General features: G+C 46.8%; 1 protein-coding gene across 1 annotated transcript in view; it reads left to right on the top strand.

Annotated features, from left to right (window-relative positions):
• Nucleotides 1-20,114, top strand: part of LOC149468136 (uncharacterized) — a 39,066-nt gene extending 18,952 nt beyond the window's left edge. The window contains exons 4-5 of the mRNA XM_089670681.1: nucleotides 1,094-1,108; nucleotides 18,327-20,114. Of these exons, the coding sequence (XP_089526807.1) occupies nucleotides 1,094-1,108; nucleotides 18,327-19,044 (733 nt within the window). The 3' untranslated portion in view covers nucleotides 19,045-20,114. The remainder of the gene's footprint in view (nucleotides 1-1,093; nucleotides 1,109-18,326) is intronic.
• The last annotated feature ends 6,668 nt before the right edge of the window (nucleotides 20,115-26,782 follow it).

Below are 26,782 nucleotides of genomic sequence, written 5' to 3'. Positions count from 1 at the left end.
TTTGTAAAAGGGATTGACCCAGTAGTTACCACCCCACTTAGATAATAGATGAACTAATATAACCAGCATTCATTCAGCCATGTCACATGTTGGTCTTTACATACAGTGATTTCCTATGATCATTGGCTCCATCTAGTGGCCATAATGTATTGAACTGTTTTTGCTGATTGAGGCATTTTGGAACCAATACCTCACTATGGCCACTAATTGGAGCTGACGATTATAGGAAATCAGTGTTTATTAAAATATGGCCAGAATTTGTCACGGCTCCCCCAATGTATTTTTAGTTTACTATGTTAGGGGTGGTGTCATAAAAATTCCATAGATCACACTCATACATTTATGAGCACAGTGGTTATTAATGAACATACATTGAATAAAACCTCAGGATTAAACCAATCATTAATTTTAAATTAAAAAAAAACCCTATTTGTCCTTTAGATGGCGCTAAGAATCAGTAATTAGCTCCACCTACTATATGAAAGGGTTAATAGTTCACTCACTTTTGCTCTGTGCCTACTAACTGGTTTGTTGTACATACAAGATGTTCCCGTGGGATGTGAATGCTGGTATCTATGCTCACATTTCTTGTTTATAGAAATCACAGAAGTCACTATCCTGTTGTATTTTTGTTATGACGCAACATGGAGTAGTTTACTGAAATCTCTATTATGTATTCTGATTGGTGCTTTATGGAAACCGCCTGAAATATGCCGCGTTATCATTTATTACTTAAAGCTTGATGAATAATAAAGAAGTCACATTTTGCATCACACATCCAGATGTCTGACTTGTATTATTCCCAAAGTACTTTGAACTGGATGTTTGTATGGAGGAGGAGGCCGGCATAAATTGATGTTCCTGACAGAAGTGGTGTCAGAAGTGGGATAGGATTGGCCATCAGAGGTAAGTGAGCATTTTTTGTCTTCCTTTGCCCTGATCGCCCCCTATCTCCACCAAGCCTCTGTGCTGCGGTAGCACGAGCAATTGTCTGCTGGAGCTTTGGGAGCTCGCGGGGTTAAACAGAACCTAGGTTGATGTATAAGAAATGTGTGTATGTCCTCCATACAATCATACAGAGTAGTGTGTTCAGTGATTATGTACGCTTGTAACTAGAGAAACTGTTCAGTAGATGTATTCTAAGTCTCTGTAGGACTGTGAGACGCCCCATCTACTCAGCGAGGAGATTTCTCCATTGGCCTGGGATAGGTGAAAGCATGGTGACAGTCTGAAGGAGTCACAATAGGGGTGTACCTGTCCAGGTGATTTTCAGCCTTGAAGCACTTGTGCAGTTGAGAAGAATTTTGTCGGAGCTCTATGTGAGTTCAGTCCAGCTTCACCCGGCACAAAGAGTCATCACCGGGACAGAAACACATAGGTCAGCTCACATAATATTGCTTCTTTGCTTTGCAGTGATGATGGGAAACTCCCAAGGTAAGGGGAAGTACCCAGACCCTCCGGAGCCACCGTGTAAAGTATTCAGAGGAAGAAAACCTGTTAAAGAAATTTACTAAGGAAGACGGATCAGCTCTAGAAAAATCCCAACTACCAGCTAATGAGACATGTAAAGAATATGTTGTCTGAGTGTCACCTTGGGATTGTTATGTTGTCCCATGAGTGGACAGCTTGGTGGGGTGGAGTTCAACCATGGGGAGTGCCAGTCCTTTTCCCAGAGATGGGGACAATGATGATTTTCACATGGATATGATAAAGGGGATATGTTTAGGGGATAAAACTGACTTTCCCTATTTTGGTTCAGATCCTGAGTGGGATATGAAATATATGAGAGGGGGAGCATTGAATTGGTTGAAGTATGGCCCAGGATATAAGTGCCGGAAACCAATCCCTTCTGCCCCAGTAGCTAAACAGACTAATAATCCTTTTTTTGCCACTTCTTTGACGCCTGCCACTGCACTTCCTGATTATATTCAGCTGTATCCTCAGCTCCCTAAGGATGAGGATTATTTGTTGTCACGTAATCGGAGGAGACATGAATTACACTCTGCCCCAGCCCAAGAGCCCCCACCATCTCACACCAATGAAAGAGGCCATTTGGCAGTAATCAGTGGTGATGGGGAAGATTCTTTAGGTCAGGTTGAAGTTTATCAATGTGTGAAATGAATAAAGAGTGGAAAGAAACAAAAGTTACATTGTGAAGGATATTAGACCAGATGCAGCAAACTGTGACTGCTCTGACGCCCAGGACCAAGCAAAAAAAGGCAAGGTAGTAAGAAATCCAATGAAATCAGTCGGACAGACATCAATGTTAAAAGAGCAGACAGTACAGGAGAGGGACGCAGCAAGTTAGGAGTCAGAAGATTCAACAGGAGAGGTGAGTTGGCCGGAGCAGGATAATTCAGAAGAATTCTGTAAGTATTATATGACATCCAGAAAAGATGCAGAAGACGACGAGGGAGCCACCCAAGCTTACCCTTACATCATTGTGGCAAATGATGTTGTGATAAAGCCAATGGAAATTAATGACATTAATGGCATTATAAAGGGTTGTCCTGATCCCCGGAAAACCCCACTGCTTCCATTAACTACTTGAAAAGAGCAACTCAGGGATGACAATGTTCACAACAGGACATGAGGATAATCGATGGAATTTTGGGATATGATATGGAATCAGGTTGGGATTGGACCAACGTGCTGGTATTTATGAGCTTCATGAGCCATTTAAGTCAGCTGTGGATGAGTGGAGAACTACCATGGGTCAGGAACAGATGTGGAAGGCGTTGGCTACAGAAATGCAGATTTTGTGAAAAGATAAGCAGTCACTAGATACAGCAGTTGCTTGTAAGCAGGGCAGCAAGGAATCCACTACAGAGTTCCTAAAAAGATTTAAGAAGGTCTGGAAAGAAGAGGCAGGATGAAATGAAATCTGACAACACCAGAGTTAGGAATTATATATATCTATATACAGGCAGTCATGCAGGGATTGAAATGGGAGTGGAGGCATCTATGGCTATGACATTGGGACATAACACCGTGTTACATACCACACATCATGTATTACAAATTCTGAAGAATCTTCCCACACAACACATGACAGCCCAAAGAGCCAGTGTGTATGAGGTCATTCTCATAAATGAAGACACTACTCCCAGACCTGACATGATGGAAGAGCCAGTAGAAGGGAATGTTGATATCTTTGCAGATGGTTTATGCACAAGACCTAATGACAATATTTATTTGTCAGGTTATGCGGTTGTTCACCTCCCAGATAAGGTATGGGAAGCAAAGCCCTGCCTTATCCCTCAGCACAGGCTGCAGAACTCATAGCCCTGACCTGTGTCTGTGAATTATTTGTAGGAAAAGATGTTAACATTTATACAGATTTCAGGTACACATTTGATGTAGTGCAGGATTTTGGCAAGATTTGGCAGGGGATCTCATGCATCTTTAGTGAATGATCTTTTGGAAGCCATACACAAACCCCGTACTATTGCTGGTATCACATGTAAAGCCCACACATCTTCACATGACCCCATAGCTCTGGGTAATGCAATGGCTGACCGTATGGCCAAGGAAGCTGCTTTACAGTTTTCACAGGAGTCTGCCAGCCTTGTTTTGACTATGTTAGAGCCGCCCTCAATCCCGGAACAACAGTTACACACAGAATTACAGTACACAGGCACTAAAGAGGATATTCAATACTGGAAAGACAAAGGTTTGGCATTGGACCAGAATGGTCCAATGTCCAAAGAGGGGATCATGGGGATACCTCAGCACAGTGCACCGGTGTTTATAGCACAGTTTCATGGCATAGGGCACAGAGACTGAAAGATTTCCAAAATTTCTCTGGTGTGGGCTTTCTTCAACACATGTGCAGCATTGCTGTTTGCAGTCTTTGACTGAAGCAGACCAAGCGTGGCCAATACACCAGCCACTTGGGCACCACATGCTTGACAAGACATATGGTGAGCTGCCATGCAGCCCGCTGGTAACAGCACCTGAAAGACCCAGAAAAAGTGCAGACTTCTACTTGCTCCTCATCTGGGATCTCTACTGTAAAATGTCAGGTCTTCTCAACAGCCTCCACTGAGAGGAGTGATGGTACAGCAGTGGGTGGCCCATCTGACAGCAGGACACCACCTGTTCATTTCAGCAGGAACATTTCACTACCCCATTTGCTGAACCGTGAAAAATAGACTGTCCCAGCCATCCACATTCTATCCTGGCCAAATTGCTGCCTTACAGCTGCTGCCTTTCCATCTGGTGGACTCTTCCCCCTTCCGGGAATTTGCAGAATGTGCTGTATCACAGTGACAGGTTCCGAAAAGACAATTTGTTTCATGCAAGGCCATTCCAGCTCTGTGCCATCATGTGGAAGGTCATGTTTTGGCCTTGTTGGACAAGGCGGTCAGCAGCAAGGTCCACATTACTGACACGTGGTCCAGCAGGCACAGTCAGGGATGTTACATATCCGTCACGGCACACTGGGTGACTCTGCTAGCAGCTGGGAAGGATGCAGGACGGTTCAGTTCTGGAGCTTGTTCCACCACCATGCCTCCAAAAACCTGGTGGTGATTCTGCCACATCTGTCTGCTCCACCCCCTCCCCTTCCTCTTCCTCTATGGCCTCTTCTGCTGAATTGTCCTCTGAACCAGCAGTGCTCCCTAAGTGTTCAAGGGGCTATGTGGGCAGTCAGGATAAAAGATGCCACGTGGTGCTTCAGCTGGTCTGTCTAAGGGACAGGAGCCACACCAGGTCAGAGATTCTGTCAGCTCTGAAGGGGCTCTCCACCCTCCAATAGGGACACTTGACACATGTTCCATGCTTGGCACACAAGCTGAATTTGGTGGTGCAGTGTTTCTTGAACAGGTACCCAGGCTTTCAAGATCTTCTGAGGCAGGCCAGAAAAGTCTGGCCATTTCTGGTGGTCATACATGACCAGTGTTCAGTTGGCTGAAATTTAACCTGCCCACCAACCGACTCATTTGTGACATGTCCACTCGGTGGAACTCCACTTTGGTAACACGGCAGTGGCTGCACACACAGCAGAGGGCCATCAATGAGTACCTGTGTGAGAATGGCACAAGGACAGGCTCAGGGGACCTTGGCTTCTTTTCACCTCGCCAGTGGCTGCTGATAATGGATGCATGCACTGTCCTGTCACCATCTGAGGAGGCCACAAGGATGGTGAGCTGTGACACTGCATGCATCAGTGACCCTATCCCTGTAGTCATCCTGCTGGAGCACACGCTGCATGGAATCATGAACAGGGCACTTGAGGCAGAACAACAGGAGGAGAAGGAGGATTTCCTATCCTCTCAAGGCCCTCTTTATGCAGAAACCATTCCTGTGGGGCTGCAGAAAACACAAAAGGAGGAGGAAGTGGAGGAGGAGGAGGATTGCAGCAACATGGAAGTAGAGGATCACATAGAGCAGTATTCAAGGGACACTTTTCAGTCCTCAGAAACCCAGCCAGGAGTAGTACATGGCTGGGAGGAGGTAGTTCCTGACAATGTCATCCTCAGTGACCCAGAGGACTCAGAATCTCCTGCCTCCTCAAACGTACGCTGCATGGGCTCCCTGATTCTGCAAAACCTGTGTAAGAACCTGAGGATTTGTGTTATCAAGAAGAGGGATCAATACTGGTTGGCAACCCTTCTTGATCCACGTTACAAGGGTAAAGGTGCAGAGCTCATCCAGTCTTCCCAGAGGGAGCAGAGGATGAAACATCTTGAGGATGCCTTGAAATTGTGCAACACCTTTCCAGACACTGGGAGGTCACCATTTCCTGGACAACGTGTTTCTGAGGCTTCATTCTGTCAAAGGAAGAGCGGTGGAGAAGGCGGCCAGCTGACCGATGCCTTTAAAAAGTTCTTTAGTCCTCAGCGCCCAGGGCTGTTAGGTTTTAGCACCCATCGGCAGGGTCTGCATCATATGGTGCAGGATTATCTAGGGGCAAGAACAGACTTGGAGACCTTTCCAACTGAGCATCCACTGGGTTACTGGATCTTGAGGATGGATCACTGGCCAGAACTTGCTCAATATGCCATCAAGCTACTGGCCTGTCCTGCATCCAGCGTGCTTTCCGAACGGACATTCAGTGCTGCTGGAGGTTTTTTGATGGATAAAAGAGTGCGTCTGTCCACAGACTCCATTGACAAGCTGACATTTATCAAAATGAATCCACCCTGGATATTTTTCTATAATTGTTTACCATCAACACCCAAGGCCAAATTGTTCTATACCTGCATGAGAGGTGCATATAATTAGAATTTTTAGAGCCGGGTCCAATCCTGCACTTGTCAAGAATAACTCTGAAGGGTTACGGTGTCAGTCCTGCTGCAGCAGGTTCTATACATTGTACAGATATGCAACTTTGCAGGTAGTTTAAGGGGACCCCCAGGCATGATATATAAATGAATTTTTTTTTTCTACTTTAGGCAATGAAAAATGACTGCCCCTTTAAAAACTGTACTATTAGAATTTTTTTCCCACTGATTCTTGTCCATCAGGGCAGTACCCAACTCCCCATACCAGTTATTGTTAACACCTAGCATATAATCCTTCAAAATGGGCACTTTTGAATTTGCAAGTTCGAGTCCCATAGGTTCGATGTTCACGGCAAACTTTTGGTCTGTTCGAATGTTCTACCATGAACAGAACCGGGGGGTGTTCAGCCCATCACTAGTGATAAACTAGAAGTGCAGAGAGAGAGCACACAGAGCAGATCACACGAAACCCGACATACGGGAGTATATTGGGGAATGTGAGGACACAGTATGGATAACAAGACGCAGAACAGCAAAATAGTCCACCAGGTAGCAGCGTAATACCACATAGATAGTCCATGTAGGATGGTCAAGCAAAATGGAGAACCAGTACACCAGGCCACTGGACAGTACAGCAAGGGGAATGTACCCAGCCCCCAGGGCAGGGATCCAGACAGACCAGAATACAGCGTAGCAGTGGTTAAGTCCAGCACACTAGGGACGGATCTAGATGGACCAGTGTAGGATGTAGCAAGGGTCAAATCCAGCAGACATGGCAGGGATCTGGGCAGACAAGTGGTTGAGTCCAGAACAGAGCAGGGATCTGGGCAGACAAGTGGTTGAGTCCAGCACAAGGCAGGGATCTGGGCAGACAGGTGGTTTAGTCCAGCACAGGGCAGGGATCTGGGCAGACATGTGGTTGAGTCCAGCACAGGGCAGGGATCTGGGCAGACAAAGGGCTAAGTCAGCACAGGGCAGGGATCTGGGCAGACAAGTGGTTGAGTCCAGCACAGGGCAGGGATATGGGCAGACAAAGGGCTAAGTCAGCACAGTATAGGGAACTGGACAGACAAGTGGGGTGATTCAAGCACAGGGCAGAGACCAGGACAGCATGGTATGGCACATCAAGGGTAAAAACTGGCACACTGTGCAGGAATTGGATCCAGGAGCCACTTAATCCAGAGTCCAGGCACTATGAGGGATGAGAAGCAATAGACACAACATAGGTTCAGGGACTCACCAGTCAACAGAAGTCCAGGCAGCATGGCAGGGAACAGGAGGTCTGGTGGGCAGAGGTTCTTCATATGTGCATCACAGGTCCTCAGAAGGCTGTGTGTCCTGGCCCCAGCATCTGGACCACACAGACAGAAGTTGCCAGAAGATCAGAGAGTAGAGCAGAGTCCCAGTGTCCAGGAAGCTATCTGTCTCAGCAACTCTGTGCACCAGGTAGCCTCTTTCTAGGAAGACATGCAGCCCTCAGTCCTGTGTGTCCATCACAGAAGTAAACTCAGAAACGTCTGACCCTTTCTGCCAGCATAGGGTTATTATATTGTCCTTTGAGTTCAGCCAAGCCTTAAGCATCCAAACCTGCTGCTGGCCCATCTGGCTTTATCCAGCTACAGGACACAATGCTGTCTGTGCTTCAACAAACAACACACAAAAAAATTAAATTTCTGCCCTCCACTACAACCCCTGCCCCTTCCAAACATGTACCAGCAAGAGCCCTCAACATGCCTCTGCAAAGTACATGTCCCAGTTCAGCAGCAAAACTACAAACGTATCCATGGGATGGCTTTTCATCTGAGGGCCATTAAAGGTTATTAAAGCTCTTTCCAGCAGGACATCACTTTGGGGTATGGAAGCGGTTGGCTTAGGGACACACTTGAAGTGCTGGGAGGATAATTTGATCCACTAACATTATCTCTACACCAAACGGCAGCTGTAAAGTTGGACATCTCCCTACAACTCTTGGGACAGATAGCCTGCATGTGACCCTGCTGTCTCCATCTACAGCATCAAGTCTGGGGTGCTCTTCCTTTATGTCTCCATCTGTTTTCCAAATCAAGAGATCCTCCCCTAAACCTTGGGGTGTTGGTGGGATTGACCTGAGCCTTTACATGGCCTATTACAACAGGGTAGATCCTTGATGAATTTGCGTCTTGCATCAAGCCTGTCCCAGATTTGTACTCTACTCCTAGAGCTCTGGGTCACACTCCCTAGAAACAGACAAATAAGTTCTCACAGGTCATTCCCTTGGAGAATGTCAACAGAAATGCCTGCTATTACCCCAACAGAAGAAATTCACCACACAGGGATCAATGATGGTCAGGAAAGCACCTGTATCATAGAAACCAATGACTTTTTGTACATCTATGCAGACCTCCTGTAACAGCTGCTGCCTTATCTTGGGATAGCTTGGGGTAAGTGGCTGGACTCCATAAACTCCGAGAAGGGCATCAGTTGTTGGAAGCATCAATTCACTTTGAGATGGTGAAAGGCTCTATCCTTCTGGCACCAGTGCTACACTGGGATCAAGGCAGGTGTTTTGAGTCTGGGGAGGGTGGAAGTTCCTTCGGCATCTAGCCTGGAGATGCCTGGGTTGTCCACATCTGTAGCATGGGTGGTCCAAGGGTGACCAGAGGGCTGGGATTGGAGTGGCATTTCCTCAGAAGCTTGGTACATATCCACATAGTGCACTGACTTGGGAAAGCTGGACCTGAGAGTCTTTTTCTAACAGGGCAGCTAGCCTGGCAGTGACCGTTTTATCCACAGCCAAAGCAGAGTCTTTATAATAGGCCTGGGGGCCTCCTGTGGGGGAACTGGATTGTCTGAGAGATTTGGTTGAGGCAGCAGCACTATCTGGGGACTCATCCAGCAGTGGGGAGGTTGCAGCTTCCTCTAGAGTGATGGATTTCCATTCACACATGCACTGTCGGAGCTCAGGGGGACACTTGAACAACAACTGCTCCTTCAGGATCACATGAATAATTTCCTCAGGGGAGTTCCCTTTATCCTCTGCCAACATGGCAACATGCTAAAGACAACTTATGCACAAACATTTTGAAGGTGGTCTCTTGGAGGTGAGGGGTAGTCTGAAGCTGGTCCCAATAAGACTATGTGATACCGCTGCCATCCCTGCCCTTTTTATTTACTCATAGCTGCATTTCTTTAGGGGATCCATCATGTGACAGGCCTCAGCGGCCCCTTCATCTAGCAGCCCTACCATATGGCAGGTCCAGTCCATGGGAGGTACTTCCAGCAGCTTGCATTGGTGTTCAAAGTCCTGAACGAACCCTTCCTCATCTCTAGTATGTTCTTAGTAGGGCTTAAAGTCCTTGCTGGAGACTCTTGGGGTTTCCCTTACCACAGGGACAGGGACAGAGGTGGCTTCTCTGTTCTCTGCAGCCTCCCACTCTGTTTGTCTCTTTTGTGTATTTTCAGTGACTGCAAGTTTCCTTTCTGTTGTGGCACCCTCCCCCAGAATGGCCATCTCTAGCACCAGATAACCCATGGACTCTTACTGGCTTTCCTGGGTAGCTCTGGTACATACTCCCAGGGTGGTGCCTGACCCATGTTGGTGCTCAACTTCTGTTGGCTGGCTTTTTCCAGTATCCGGACCAGCTGTTCTTTAATAAGTCCCTTGTTTCTGAGACCCAGATCTACAGCCTTTTCTTGTAGGCTGGGACATCTATCCATGGTGTGCAGATTCTTGTCATCCATCTCCAGTGCTCTCATCCCACTGCTGCCAACCAGTTTGTGATGAACTAGGAGTGCAGAGAGAGAGAGCAAATGGAGGCAGATCACACAAAACCCAACATGTGGGTGTTTATTGGGGAACATGAGGGCAGAGTAGGGATAACAAGACACAGCACAACAAAATAGTCCTCTGGGTAGCAATGTAATACCACATAGATAGTCCACATAGGATGGTCCAGCAAATTGAGGAACCGGTACACCAGGCTACCAGATGGTACAGCAAGGAAAATGTACCCAGCCCAATGGCTGAGCGGTAAAGACCTCCAGTAGCTGTTCATTGCAGTATGAACCAGGCCATAGAATTTTGGAACCTTTCCCCTCCTTACTTCATGTTTCATGTTTTTTCTTTGATTCTACACAAGTCCTTGGATCTCCAGATAGTCAAGCCCTGCTGTTACAAAGCCTGATTTTTCCAGCCTTATGGTGTCAGTGGGCATACTGGATTGACTGTTGCAGCTGAAAAAGTTTTGAGAGACAGAAGTATCGAGGCCTTTTGTTGTTTCTGCTCTTTTGAAGGCTAGAAATTCTAAATTAGGAAGACTTCTCGCAGGTCCTTACAATCATATTTTGTGTTTTGCTGACCTGAGAGGTTTCCTCCTTGTTTTGGTCCGTGTCTTGGTTTCCTTCTTGGGGTGGGGGGTGAATGTGTTCCTGGCCTTGTGTATAACCAAGAGTCAGATTTCAGCCTTGGCAGTCTCTTCTTTCAGGGGCTGATTGCATTACACTTTCTAGTTGCATGCGTTGGTACTAGATGTCATGTATGTTGTTCCTCCAGTCAGCCTGTCATTGTTTCTATGGGATCTCTTTCTGTTTTTACAGAATTCTCTGTTTGAGTCCATTCAGGACCTTCCTTTTGTTCCCTTTGTTCTTTCACAAAGATGGCTTTTTTACCTTAGCTTTTTATTTATTATTTTTTTTACCTGAAGGAGTTTGTACCTTTCCATCTCAGCCGGGACGGCGTATTACCTTCCTTTACCCTCATCTCAGCCGGGACAGAGTATTACCTTCCTTTACCCTCATCTCAGCCGGGACAGCGTATTACCTCCCTTTACCCTCATCTCAGCCGTGACAGAGTATTACCTTCCTTTACCCTCATCTCAGCCGGGACAGCGTATTACCTTCCTTTACCCTCATCTCAGCCGGGACAGCGTATTACCTTCCTTTACCCTCATCTCAGCCGGGACGGCGTATTACCTCCCTTTACCCTCATCTCAGCCGGGACAGCGTATTACCTCCCTTTACCCTCATCTCAGCCGGGACAGTGTATTACCTTCCTTTACCCTCATCTCAGCCGGGACGGCGTATTACCTCCCTTTACCCTCATCTCAGCCGGGACGGCGTATTACCTCCCTTTACCCTCATCTTAGCCGGGACAGCGTATTACCTCCCTTTACCCTCATCTCAGCCGGGACAGCGTATTACCTTCCTTTACCCTCATCTCAGGCAGGAGAATGTATCACCTTCCTTTACCATCATCTCAGCCGGGACAGCGTATTACCTCCCTTTACCTCATCTCAGCCGGGACAGCGTATTACCTTCCTTTACCCCCATCTCAGCCGGGACAGCGTATTACCTCCCTTTACCCTCATCTCAGCCGGGACGGCGTATTACCTTCCTTTACCCTCATCTCAGCCGGGACAGCATATAACCTTCCTTTACCCTCATCTCAGCCGGGACGGCGTATTACCTCCCTTTACCTCATCTCAGCCGGGACAGCGTATTACCTTCCTTTACCCTCATCTCAGCCGGGATGGCGTATTACCTTCCTTTACCCTCATCTCAGCCGGGAAAGCGTATTACCTCCCTTTACCCTCATCTCAGCCGGGACAGAGTATTACCTCCCTTTACCCTCATCTCAGCATAGACAGCGTATTACCTTCCTTTACCCTCATCTCAGCATAGACAGCGTATTACCTTCCTTTACCCTCATCTCAGCCGGGACGGCGTATTACCTCCCTTTACCCTCATCTCAGCCGGGACAGCGTATTACCTCCCTTTACCCTCATCTCAGCCGGGACAGCATATTACCTTCCTTTACCCTCATCTCAGCCAGGAGAGTGTATCACCTTCCTTTACCCTCATCTCAGCCTGGACAGCGTATTACCTCCCTTTACCCCCATCTCAGCCGGGACAGCGTATTACCTCCCTTTACCCTCATCTCAGCCGGGACAGCGTATTACCTCCCTTTACCCTCATCTCAGCCGGGACAGAGTATTACCTTCCTTTACCCTCATCTCAGCCGGGACGGCGTATTACCTTCCTTTACCCTCATCTCAGCCGGGACAGAGTATTACCTTCCTTTACCCTCATCTCAGCCGGAACGGCGTATTACCTCCCTTTACCCTCATCTCAGCCGGGACAGCGTATTACCTCCCTTTACCCTCATCTCAGCCGGGACAGCATATTACCTTCCTTTACCCTCATCTCAGCCAGGAGAGTGTATCACCTTCCTTTACCCTCATCTCAGCCTGGACAGCGTATTACCTCCCTTTACCCCCATCTCAGCCGGGACAGCGTATTACCTCCCTTTACCCTCATCTCAGCCGGGACAGCGTATTACCTCCCTTTACCCTCATCTCAGCCGGGACAGAGTATTACCTTCCTTTACCCTCATCTCAGCCGGGACGGCGTATTACCTTCCTTTACCCTCATCTCAGCCGGGACAGAGTATTACCTTCCTTTACCCTCATCTCAGCCGGGACGGCGTATTACCTCCCTTTACCCTCATCTCAGCTGGGACAGCGTATTACCTTCCTTTACCCTCATCTCAGCCGGGACAGCGTATTACCTTCCTTTACCCTCATCTCAGCCGGGACAGCGTATTACCTTCCTTTACCCTCATCTCAGCCGGGACAGCGTATTACCTTCCTTTACCCTCATCTCAGCCGGGACAGCGTATTACCTTCCTTTACCCTCATCTCAGCCGGGACAGAGTATTACCTCCCTTTACCCTCATCTCAGCCGGGACAGCGTATTACCTTCCTTTACCCTCATCTCAGCCGGGACAGAGTATTACCTTCCTTTACCCTCATCTCAGCCGGGACAGCGTATTACCTTCCTTTACCCTCATCTCAGCCGGGACAGCGTATTACCTCCCTTTACCCTCATCTCAGCCGGGACAGCGTATTACCTTCCTTTACCCTCATCTCAGCCGGGACAGCGTATTACCTTCCTTTACCCTCATCTCAGCCGGGACAGCGTATTACCTTCCTTTACCCCCATCTCAGCCGGGACAGCGTATTACCTCCCTTTACCCTCATCTCAGCCGGGACAGCGTATTACCTTCCTTTACCCTCATCTCAGCCGGGACAGCGTATTACCTCCCTTTACCCTCATCTCAGCCGGGACAGCGTATTACCTCCCTTTACCATCATCTCAGCCAGGACAGCGTATTACCTTCCTTTACCCTCATCTCAGCCGGGACGGCGTATTACCTTCCTTTACCCTCATCTCAGCCGGGACAGCGTATTACCTTCCTTTACCCTCAGCCAGGACAGTGTATTACCTTCCTTTACCCTCATCTCAGCCGGGACAGCGTATTACCTCCCTTTGCCCTCATCTCAGCCGGGACAGCATATTACCTCCCTTTGCCCTCAGGCTCAGTAACTGGGGGAATAGGTTTTTATCACGTTGGGTATTTGTTTGTCTATCAGGTTACCTGTAGTTGACAGCCGCAATTTGGCAACAGGATTTCTCTTTGTGGCTCCTGAGGACCGAATAGAAGGATCCCGCAGCTTCCATGTCTACATTTATTCCCTGAATTTGTCGGCTTGTTGCTCCAGTTTCCAGTATGAAAGGACAGGTTCCCCCTTTATAAGGGATGACACTACCTACCTTCAGTGTATCATGTTGGTGAAGCCTCTACCTGGTCTTCGGTGCACTCTTTATGATGTTACCAGGTGGATGTTGGAGTCACTAAGGACTCCTCCCTTTGGACACATTGGTTTTTGCAGGCTGCTGCATGAGGTTCTTTCCTATTTCTGGTTGTTTTTGGGACCTGTTGGCTTGTTGTCCTCCCCTCATGTTCTAGGTGGGGCATCCCTGTTAGTAAGGAATGTAAAAGATGTTCTGTGTCCTGTGATGTGCGACAAAGAAAATGACATTTTGTGGTTTATCTGTAAAATCCATTTCTTGGAGTCCCTCAGGAATCCCAGAGATCCGTCCCCTCCTGTTATGGGCTATGGCTTGCTACAAACCTTTCCTATGTCGGAGATATGCTCTACAAGGGGACGTCCTGTCTATTGTTGGCCAATGTCCGATCACCTGTAGGTGGGCATAACAGTGTTAGGAAGGATTTATAAAGATGCTTCGTGTCCTGTGATGTATTCCAAGAAATGGATTTTACACATCATTGATGCCATTTGTTACTAAGAGACAGGAATTGTTCATTGCTGAAGGAGCCCCGAGAAACCTTTGGAGGAACCCTGGCTGAGAAAGGCTGCACTAGGCAGTCATATATTTCTGTCCCCCTTGGTGGGAGTGGAGGTGACCCCTCTATAAGGATCTACAGTCCATACACACCCAGCACAAGGCCGGGGTCACACTGCCAGATGGTTCTCGTTGATGCAGTTCCTCTGAACTCCACAAGGTGGGGATCTCTCTTCTACCCAGACAGGAAGTCTCTATGGAATAAAAGCAGGAAAGATGTCAGGCACAGACAGGAAGTGATGTCAGATACAGACAGGAAGTAGAGAGGAGATGTTGTGGAAGTGGCAGCAGAGGAGGTAATAAGATTTTATGTTCTTTTTACACCCAGTAACCCCCATCATGTCCGTCCTCTTCCTCCATAGTTATGTCCGTCCTCTTCCTCCATAGTCACGTCTGTCCTCTTCCTCCATAGTCACGTCCGTCCTCTTCCTCCATAGTCACGTCCGTCCTCTTCCTCCATAGTCACGTCCGTCCTCTTCCTCGATAGTCACGTCCGTCCTCTTCCTCCATAGTCACGTCCGTCCTCTTCCTCCATAGTCACGTCCGTCCTCTTCCTCCATAGTCACGTCCGTCCTCTTCCTCCATAGTCACGTCCGTCCTCTTCCTCCATAGTCACGTCCGTCCTCTTCCTCCATAGTCACGTCCGTCCTCTTCCTCCATAGTCACGTCCGTCCTCTTCCTCCATAGTCACGTCCGTCCTCTTCCTCCATAGTCACGTCCGTCCTCTTCCTCCATAGTCACGTCCGTCCTCTTCCTCCATAGTCATGTTCATCATCTTCCTCCATAGTCATGTCTGTCCTCTTCCTCCATAGTCATGTCCGTCCTCTTCCTCCATAGTCATTGTGATGTCTTTTATCTCCAGCAGATGATGATACACACATATATAGTGTGGGAACCCAGATTAACCCCTTCAGGGGCAGAACATTCCCCCACTTCCGGGGTCGGAACATTCTCCTCATTGTGGAGAGGTGTCACCTTCTCACCTCATCAGTCTATACTAATGGATTTTATGACTTTAGTTAGTGGTGGGGGATGGGGGGATATTTAGGGGGATTGGAATATCTATGTCTTTGTTTCATAAGATTCAAATAGGAAGAAAGAGAGAAAAATGTCATTTGTAGTAAATGTGATGAAAGCATATTTCTCCATAATGATCCCAGTCTCAGATATTCATCCTACAATGTGATCAGTCTCTGGAGATCTGAGAAATATGATGTGTCCTGGCACAGCCCAAAGACAAAGGTCATCTTTCATGTTTGGAGAGGTGGGATGCACCTGGTATAGATGTACAGAAACCTCACAGAGCGCCCCCCACAGCTCCCCCTCCCAATCTCCATCCAGAGTCAGAGAATCCTATGACATCACACTGACCTCACAGCTCCTCCCCCCAATGTCCTTCCATCCAGAGTCAGAGGATCCTATGACATCACACTGACCTCACAGCTCCTCCCCCCAATGTCCCTCCATCCAGAGTCAGAGAATTCTATGACATCACACTGACCTCACAGCTCCTCCTCCCGATGTCCCTCCATCCAGTCAGAGAATCCTATGACATCACACTGACCTCACAGCTCCTCCTCCCGATGTCCCTCCATCCAGAGTCAGAGAATCCTGTGACATCACACTGACCTCACAGCTCCTCTTCCCGATGTCCCTCCATCCAGAGTCAGAGAATCCTATGACATCACACCGACCTCACAGCTCCTCCTCCCAATGTCCCTCCATCCAGAGTCAGAGAATCCTATGACATCACACTGACCTCACAGCTCCTGCTCCCGATATCCCTCCATCCAGAGTCAGAGAATCCTATGACATCACACTGACCTCACAGCTCCTCCTCCCGATATCCCTCCATCCAGAGTCAGAGAATCCTATGACATCACACTGACCTCACAGCTCCTCCTTCCAATGTCCCCCCATCCAGAGTCTATATGTCCTATGACATCACACTGACCTCACAGCTCCTCCTCCCAATGTCCCTCCATCCAGAGTCAGAGAATCCTATGACATCACACTGATCTCACAGCTCCTCCTCCCAATATCCCTCCATCCAGCTCTTTTTTTCTTTTATCCAGTACTCTTAGGATGTGGGCGGACCCTTTACATCCTCACAGCCAAAGCAGAACTGTTGCTCCTTCATTTCATGTAATGATGTCAGAATTCCTTATACCTCAGCCTGATGTGGGGCTTCACTAAAACAGACCTGAATGGAGAGGTGAGGAGGATTCTGGGAATATCATTTGATGTGACTATTTGTGTTCAGATGTAGAGTTTTCCTCCTGTGAAGTCTGGAGATCATATGACATCACATTGCCTCCACCTCCCTCCCTGATAGAAGAGAGAAAGAAGAAGAAGATTCTAGAAGTCACCAGAGAGATCACTGAGCTGCTGACAGGAGAGGTGAGCGGTGCCGGGAATTCTGGGACATTCTCCAGTAACAGACAAGGGATGTGTCTGGATGGTGACTGTATCATTGTGTGTGTCAGGTTCCTATAAGGTGTCAGGGTGTCACTGTCTATTTCTCCATGGAGGAGTGGGAGTATTTAGAAGGACACAAGGATCTCTACAAGGACGTCATGATGGACAATCAGCCGCCCCTCACATCACCGGGTAAGAGGAGACTTTATTGTAAAGGAGAGAGCAGTACGGAGGATCCACCTAGATCCCCCATCATCTGATAAACACATAGAAACAATGGATTCAGTCAGTGTGTGTGTTTCCTACAGATGGATCCAGTCATGGGAACCCACCAGAGAGATGTCCCCGTCCTCTGTATTCCCGGGATTCCACACAGGAAGGTCACACCATCCCTCACCATCATCAGGTAGATGATGACAATTATTGGTAGTTGTGATTTATACACAGCATGTTTGTTACAATGAATGTTTTATTATATCTTTCAGAGTGGAATCCTCGGGGATGATAATATTGATGTTAAAGAAGAGTATAAAGAGGAGGATGAGGAGTATGGAGTGATGGAGGAGTTTTCAGAAGGACACAAGGATATGATGGAGCCACCTAATACCAGGAACCCACCAGAGAGATGTCCCCGTCCTCTGTATTCCCGGGATTCCACACAGGAAGGTCACACCATCCCTCACTATTACAAGGTTGGTGGGGCGGAGAGCATGGACTTGGGACAATATTTGGATTTTTTTATGTGAGTTTATATTTTATAGATGATATTTTCTCTCATTTCCTTGGTTTAGGGTGAAGATCTGATAGATATAAAAGTTGAGGTGAAAGCAGAAGAAGAAGAGACGTATGTGAGGGATGATCAGCAGTCTATGGAGGAGGATGGAACAACGGGGACATTTATAGAGGAGGACACTCCTACAGAGATCAGCACAGGTGGGTCATGAACACTAAATCCATTCCTCCACCCATACTGCTCACTGATTGGTCCAGAGTAGGGCGGGGACTGGGTGATATCAGCCTGTAATACCCTGGTCACTTTCCTGAGCTTTGCTCCCCATCCTGCCGGATGGGGGCAGAGTCCTGGTTTGGGGGAACCAATCAGCTCCTGTCTAGTAATCCTCTTTGTCTTTGTATTTTAGTCCATGGCCGGGAGATGAGGAAAACCTCCGAGGATTGTCTCACTTTGTCTCCAGACTGGAAAGTAGAAGATGAGGACATCACACAGTATAGTCCAGGAGAAAACCCGGCTCCCTCCAATGTCCATCCGGCACCACCCAGTGTAGATGGACCATCGGATTCCTCGTATCCTGAGGAACCTCAGACTGTGCAGGACCGGGCCGGCCTTCCAACAGGGAAGAGGTTCTCCTGTACGGAGTGCGGGAAATGGTTCCCTTCTGAATTCCGTCTTAATGTGCATAAAAGATCTCACACAGGTGAAAAACCATATTTCTGTCCTGAGTGCGGGAAATGTTTTTCACAAAAGTCTAATTTTAAAAGACATCAAAGGCTTCACACAGGTGAGAAGCCACATTCTTGCCCTAAGTGCAAAAAATGTTTTTCAGCTAAGTCCTATCTTTCCACACATCAGAGATCTCACACAGGAGAGAAGCCGTATTCATGTCCTGAGTGCGAGAAATGTTTTTCAGCTAAGTCCAATCTTTATAGTCATCAGAGATCTCACATGGGAAAGAAACCATATTCCTGTTCTGAGTGTGGGAAATGTTTTGCACAAAAATCAACATTTGTTGTACATCAGAGACATCACACCGGGGAAAAGCCATATTCCTGTCCCGAGTGTGGGAAATGTTTTTCAGGCAAGTCTAGTCTTTACAGACATCAGAGATCTCACACGGGGGAGAAGCCACTTTCCTGTCCTGAGTGTGGGAAATGTTTTGCATACAAAACAGGACTTGTTATACATCAGAGATGTCACACGGGGGAAAATCCGTATTCATGCCCTGAGTGCGGGAAATGTTTTTCAACTAAGTCCAGTCTTTATAATCATCAGAGATTGCACAAGGAACAGAAGCCATATTCCTGTTCTGAGTGCGAGAAATGTTTTGCACAAAAATCAAAACTTGTTGTACATCAGAGAAGTCATACGGGGGAAAAGCCATATTTCTGTCCTGAGTGTGGGAAATGTTTTTCAGACAAGTCCCATCTTTACAAACATCAGAGATCTCACATGAGGAAGAAGCCACTTTCCTGTCCTTAGTGAGGGAAATGTTCCTCACTGAAGTCCTGTCTTTCTATACATCAGGGATCCCACACAACCCTGGAGGTGTATTAGTGCCTTGAGTGCAGGAAATGTCTTCTAGATGAATATTGCTGGACATCCCAGCTCTCATGTGGGGAAGAAGCACCCCCTGATATACATTTCTGATCTTCATCATGGAAGAAACAGTCCATAAGGAGATCAGAGGTCCCCAAAGACATGGATGAAGTGTGGAACTGGGTCGGCCATTGATAGAAAATTAAAAATGGAGGCAATGTTCTAGCAGAAGCTCTCACAAACACTTGGAGGTCTGATGGAGGTGTGGAAGTGTGAGGTCCTGCCACTGTGACAATGACACCGGGTCCTCCTGGCTTCTGTTTGAGAAGCTCCAACATGTATATTGTGAGCAGAGAAAACTGTGTTCTAGATTGTCAATGGATTTGGTAGTTCCGGGTCGGAACCTGGAGCTTGAAGGTTCCAGAGATTCTTGGTGGGTACAAGACCTTCAGTCCTATGTCCAGGCTTTGCTAGATGCCTGCAGCCTGTGTGAGTACATAGGTGGGCAGGATCGTTATAGGCCAGGTCTTCTGCCATTTGGAGACAGGACCCTGTCAGGAGAGCTGGGGGTTCCTGCTGGAGACTGCATCCCTTGTGAGGTGGGATTCCTTGCCCAAGGACTGGGAAAGTCAGGACAGCTCCAAGAGTCTGGGGGACCTGAAGTGACTTGTGAGTCCATGGGGCTGGAGGGAGTCCATGGGGGTGGAGGGAGTCCAGAAGTCAATGGAGGAGTGATCAAGCTTGAGGGGGGCTGGGGAACCCTATTTAGAGTCCAGGAGTGGGCCTGTGTAGTGAGGTGCTGTAACCAAGGCTGAGTAATCCTGAAGAAGTCCTAGTCTGGGGACCAGTGTAAAGATCAGTGGTGCTGCTGAAGTGTAGCCAGGTGAGCTAGCATTTTCAGTGATCTGATGTATTGACAAAGCTGGACAATCCCCTGCGTGGGAAACCTTATGGTGTAAAGACTTTCATTTTCCTTCTTAATAAAAGTGGGCTGCCGTGCCGATAAACCGCAAGTCTTGACTGACGTGGACTCACTTACAAACATCTACCACAGGAGCTAACAAACCCCCATATCACAGAGGGATTTCAGGAAAATACTGCATTGAGGCCACTAGATGGAGCTGACCATCATAGGAAATCATTGTGTAAAATAAATGATGGCCACAATGTATCTCGGGGGGGAAATGCTCCTCACATTTGTCCAACTAACTTTCACTTGCAGTAAGTTTTTATTATTAAAGTTTTGTAGGATACATTGTGCAACTCGTACAAATGTTCAGAAGTAACCAACCCACGAAAACAATTCCAGCGTGCATCCGTAAATCATACAAGAGAATACAAGTGATGGATATAAAGATCAATGAGCGCGGCGTGTTACAAGATCGGGTTTACAGTAACCATACACATTGTAAGAATGACAACAAGAGGATAATTAGGGAAGGAGAAGAGAATAAAATGAGGGGGAGGGGAAATCTTGAGTTAGCCATAATTTGGGAGACACTCTTGGATTGGGTGTGAGAGTCGGGTCCTGCACAGAGGATAGGCAAGATACCCAGTAACCAAGGCCTCCCGGGTCAGGGGGCCGAGAGAAAAGGAAGAGGGAAGGAAATAGAACAAGGTGGTAAGATGAAGAACAGATGGAGGACATTGGGGACCCCCTTACCAGAAACCTGGGGCCTCAATGCCTATAGCAGTGTGTAGGTGTCAGGGGACATGGAGGGGTGAGTGTAATGTATACACGGGGCCCAGGATTCTAAGAATTTCTTATTAGACATCTTTCTTAGACGACATCTTTGCTAAGATGGACTTCCACGAGGGGGCCAAGCTCTTGTTTCCAAGTCTTTGTTTTGCTGCTAGTAGAACATTTATAGCCAATTTTAAATTGGTAACTTGTGAGGTCTGGGGGGTTTCAAATGCCATCATACCAAGGGTTCCTGGGAAGGTGGCAGGTTAGTAATGTTTGTAACCGTTTGAGGAGCTTTGTAGGATCACCCAAAAGAGGACAGAGAGGCAAGTGAGGTGATATGAAGTTTCTGGAATATTTATCAGAGTTCCAGGTGCAGAGTGTGTGACCCATCAAGAGGCTGATAGACGTAGGTCTGGATTTAGGAGGACTCCATGGGAGTGAATGGTGAGAAGTTTGAGAACACAGCAATGCTTCTAAGTCAGCCCATAAGGAGCCATGTATTGTGGTGTAAAGGGGGTTAGTGGGGTAATCTGGGCACCAAGAAATATTTAGTAACATTTGGAACACCCAAACCTCCTTGTTCCTTATGTATAAACATAATATTATTGAGATTCGTGACCCTTTGTCTGCTCAGTTGAATCACAAGACCTGATTTTAAAAAGATTTCAGAGTATAGGAGGTGATGGGGATCGGTGGGGGTGGGGATGGGGAAGAGTACAGAACAAGTAAAGGAGTTTTGGTAAAATTGCCAATTTTCCATCACTGATCCTCCCTATCCAGGAGAGGTGAAGATGAGTCCAGGACAGAAGTAGGACTCTCAAGTATTTGAAAGTGGGGATGTAGTTGGCCTCATGGAGTGTGTTGTACGAGCGAGGGAGATGAATGCCCAAATAATCCAGGTAGGAGGTGGGCCAAGGAAACTATCATTCTGTTTTACAGAGGAAAGGGAAATGTATGGAGTACAGAGAATAGGACTGGCAGGGAGGTGTTGGGTTGGAGAAAGTAAGTAAAAGATCATCGGCAAACAATCTGACTTTACCCAGTTCAGGACCGACCATCACACTTACACTGCGGCAGGGCAGCCCCTCTGTTCCAGATCACATACAGTACATGTACACGTGTGAGCCCACCGCCCTGACTGTGCTGTCATTCAGTACAACACAAGCCGATTATCAGGTCCAGGCCAATGATTTCTGGCCTGGACCTGCTGATCACCTGGACCTGCTGATCACCTGTACAGAATCAGAGATCTTCCTGTGTCCATATTTATAAACACAGCTAAAAAAGGTGATCAACAATCAATAAACCAACTTAACAGTTAATTCAACTAAAACAATGCTGGCCACACCTAAACATACTCATATAAATGTGCAAAAATGTCAATAAATAGAAATACAGCGCCGCGCTTTCCTTAACCGCTTTAAGTTCACCCTATTGCAGAAATACTGCCACAGGGCGGACCCCCTGTGCAAAATCATGTATATACAGTTGCAAGAAAAAGTATGTGAACCCCTTGGGATTACGTGGAGTTTTGCATGAATTGGGCATAAAATGTGCTCTGAACGTCATCTAAGTCACAACAATAGAAGAACACAGTCTGCTGAACATAATACTACACAAACATTAGATGTTGCCATGGTTTAATTGCACATAACATGTAAACATTCACAGCGCAGGGAGGAAAAAGTATGTGAACCTTTGGACTTAATAACTGGTTGACCCTCCGTTGGCAGCAATAACCTCAACCAAACGTTTCCTGTAGTTGCAGATCAGACCTGCACAACGATCTGGAGTAATTTTGGACCACTCCTCTTCACAAAACTGTTTCAGTGTAGCAATATTCTTGGGATGTCTGGTGTGAATCGCTCTCTTAAGGTCATGCCACAGCATTTCAATCGGGTTGAGGTCAGGACTCTGACTGGGCCACTCCAGAAGGCGTATTCTGTGCTGTTGCAGCATTGTTTTGTTGAATGACTTGTATGCTTTGGGTCATTGTCCTGTTGCATCACCCATCCTCTGCGGAGCTTCAGTTGGCGGACAGATGGTCGTACGTTTTCCTGCAAAATGTCTTGATAAACTCTGGAATTCATTTTCCCATCAATGACAACAATCCGTCCAGGCCCTGAGGCAGCAAAGCAGCCCCAAACCATGATGCTCCCTCCGCCATGTTTCACAGTGGGGATGAGGTTTTGATGTTGGTGTGCTGTGCCTTTTTTTCTCCACACATAGTGTTGTGTGTTCTTCCCAAACAACTCAATCTTGGTTTCATCTGTCCACAGTATATTCTGCCAGTAGTGCTGGGGAACATCCAGGTGCTCTTTTGCAAACTTCAAACGTGCTGCAATATCCTTTTTGGACAGCAATGGCTTCCTCCGTGGTGTCCTCCCATGTACTCCATTCTTGTTTAATGTTTTCCTTATTGTAGATGTGTCAACAAAAATGTTAGCATGTGCCAGAGATTTCTGTAGGTCTTTAGCTGACACTCTGGGATTCTTCTTTACCTCATGCAGCATTCTGCGCTGTGCTCTTGCAGTCATTTTTACAGGACGACCACGCCTAGGGAGAGTAGCAACAGTGCTAAACTTTCTCCATTTGTAGACAGTCTGTCTTACCGTGGACACATGAACATCAAGGCTTTTGGAGATACTTCTGTAACCCTTTCCAGCTTCATGCAGGTCAACAATTCTTGATCGTAGGTCTTCTGAGAGCTCTTTTCTGCGAGGCATGGTTCACATCAGACAGTGCTTCTTGAAACCAGTAAACCCTAAACAGGTGTGTGTTTTTTAAGGGCAGGACAGCTGTCAGCAGCACATCCAATATCATCACACTGATTGGAGTCAAGGTTGGCTCACTCCTGGCTCCAATTAGCTCTGGGAGAAGTCATTAAGCTAGGGCCTCACATACTTTTTCCTCCCTGCACTGTGAATGTTTACATGTTATGTGCAATTAAACCATGGCAACATCTAATGTTTGTGTAGTATTATGTTCAGCAGACTGTGTTCTTCTATTGTTGTGACTTAGATGACGTTCAGAGCACATTTTATGCCCAATTCATGCAAAACTCCACGTAATCCCAAGGGGTTCACATACTTTTTCTTGCAACTGTATATATGGTTCATGCTCCCGCGGTGACCAGAGGCATGCATGCACGCACCAACCTGCTGTTGCCGTGATTCAGTTCCTGACCGATCAATCATCATGTTCAGGCCAGTGATGTTCGGATCTGATGATCGATCCCTGCCCTATCAGAGATATTCATGTAACTTTGTTTACATTACACAGGTACAGGAAATGATGAAATCTTCTCTCTCTGAGCACATTCCATCCCAGAGAGAGAAGAAAGCAGATCCACACACTACACACACACAGTAAAATCACATTTAGGACAAATTTAACCCCTTGATCACCCCCCAGTTAACCCCTTCACTGCCCTGTCACCAGTGTCATTAGTACAGTGTACAGATTTTTTGCTGATCACTGTATTAGTGTCACCAGTGACTTCACATAGCGTTAGTGTCAGTTAGCATCCCTCCCAGATAGTGTCAGATTGCCCGTCACTACACTAGTCATCACATTTAACCCCTTGATTGCCAGGAACACGCTCATACACATTAAACCTCCATTGCTAGTATAGTGTCTGAATGGATCAATATCTTTGATCAGATCAGCACTATACCAGCATTCACATTAGTATAGTGTCCCCAAAAATGCAGCGTTTGCGGGATCAGCCCCGGCACCTGCCAGCACCTGCGTTTATCCCCTACGCTTAACCCCCATTCTCCCCCAGCAAGTGCAGTGTCAGTAACTGTCACTTCATACATTGCACACAAAACCGTAGTGTTTGCAGAATCAGGCCTGATCTCTGCTTGCACTTGCAAATAAATTTTTTTGTAGCGGTTCAAGCAGTCCCTGACATCCAGGTGCTCTATTTCCCCGGGAGTCACGCTAGGTACCTATAAATTTAGTGGCCAAAATGTCCAATGAAAGCTACACTAGTGAAGAGGCCACAGAATTCTGAGCATGTCAGGTGAGAGTGAAGGGGAAGCCTCCCTGACACAATCCACATCAGAATATGAACCTGTAGACAGCAGCGGCACCCTGACAGATCGCTCAGACGATGGAGAAGAGGTCCCTGCCAAGGTCAGGTGTACCCGACCCCATTCCCAGGTTGCTGAGGTGGTACAATTGCATGATTACTCTCATATGCAGCAGAGTGCCAGTACTAGTGCCACACTACCTTTTGGTGAACTGGCAATCACCAGCGGCCTAGTACATCCTGGTCTTTCACATACCAGCACTGCAGTATCACTTGGTGACATGGTGAGTCCCATAAGTGCAGTACAAGCTGGTGCAGTGGTGAGCACAAGTATTGTCCTGCAGCCACCAAGAATTCGCACACAGGCCCATAGAGCTCCTAGTTTCCTTCCGGATGTGCTTGCAAATCCCGATTGGCAGCCCACACATTCTGCAGCACCTGTACTTCCCCCATTCACCACCCAACCCGGAATTCAGGTGGAAACAGCAAATTTAACTCCTCCCCGTGATTTTTTGGAGCTGTTTTTCACAGAAGATCTGTATGCATTAATTGTGGATCAAAGCAATTTATATGCACAACAGTTTATCGCCACCAACCCAAATTCAAACCTTGCCAGAGTATTTGCATGGAAACCCATTACGGTTTCCCAATTTAAGGTTTTTTTGGACCTAAACCTCAACATGGGCATTACTAAGAAAAATGAATTGCGGTTGTATTGGTCCACAGACCTGATTCATCATATTCTCGTGTTCTCTGCTGCCATGGCCAGGCATAGATATGAGAAGATATTGCATTTTATGCACTTCAACGACATCTCCTCGGGGTGACCCTGAATTTTACTGACTCCACAAAATTAGGCCCTTCATAAATCACCTCAACCAAAAATGTGCAGATGTGTATACTCCCCAGCAAAAAATCTGCGATGATGAATCCCTCATTAATTTTTATGGCCACCTTGCATTCAAACAATTTTTCCCCAGCAAGCGTGACAGATATGGGGTCAGGGTTGGTGCTATCCTGGTATTTCAGGGCCTCCGAAACTGTGATAGGTAGTGAGGAAGTGAAATGAGGAAGTTATGCACTTTCAGGCTTTCAAAGTGGTCATTGGATTTCAGACTCCTGTATGTGGCTAGGCTCCCAAAAAGTCTGACATGTGGTACCCCCATACTCGGTAGAAGTAGCAGAATGTATTTTGGGGTGTAATTCCACATATACCCATGGCTTGTGTGAGAAATATATCACTTAAGTGACAATTTTGTGTAAGAGAAAAGAAAATGAAAAAAAAAAAAATCTTCCATGGACTCAACATGCCTCTCAGCAGATAGCTTAGGGTGTCTTCTTTCTGAAAAGGGGTCATTTGGGGGTGTTTGTACTATCCTGGTATTTTAGCACCTCAAGAAATGTGATGGCAGTCAGAAAGTAAAAGCTGTATAAATTCCAGTATCCATACCATAGTTTGTAGATGATATAACTTTCACACAAACCAATTAATATGCAGTTATTTGGATTTTTTTTTTAACAAAGACTTATAGCAAAATACATTTTGACCTAAATTTATGATGAAATTTGACTTAATTGGATATTTTTTATAACAGAAATGAGAAAATATTGTTTTTTTTTTCAAAAGATAGAGAATTAGAGTTCCAGAATTCCATCGTTGGGAGTTTGGTTGTATGAGTTTGTTTTTGGAGTAGGTGGTAGAAGGTAGAGAGATGGGAGCTGGAAGGTGTAGAGCTGTTGAAGACTGTTATGAGGCCCATGGGCTGAGTGTTCTCACACCAGTGCAGGTGAGGTAGCATATGTCTAATTCTGAGGAATTTGTAGAAGTCTTTCTGGTCCAGAAAATAAGTGAGGCTGGGATCCTGAAACGTTCTTATGTAAGTGTTGTTCAGCAGATCTTTGACAGAGTAAATGCCCTTTGTGTACAAGTTTACAGGTGGATATCTTCAGATAGGAGT

This window comes from Staurois parvus, unplaced genomic scaffold (assembly GCF_062004578.1).
Source record: "Staurois parvus isolate SC_StPar_1 unplaced genomic scaffold, SC_StPar_1.0 ptg000092l, whole genome shotgun sequence".
Classification (NCBI taxonomy): domain Eukaryota; kingdom Metazoa; phylum Chordata; class Amphibia; order Anura; family Ranidae; genus Staurois; species Staurois parvus.
The sequence above is the reverse complement of the archived record's forward strand: the minus strand, read 5'-3'. Positions and strand labels throughout refer to the sequence as shown.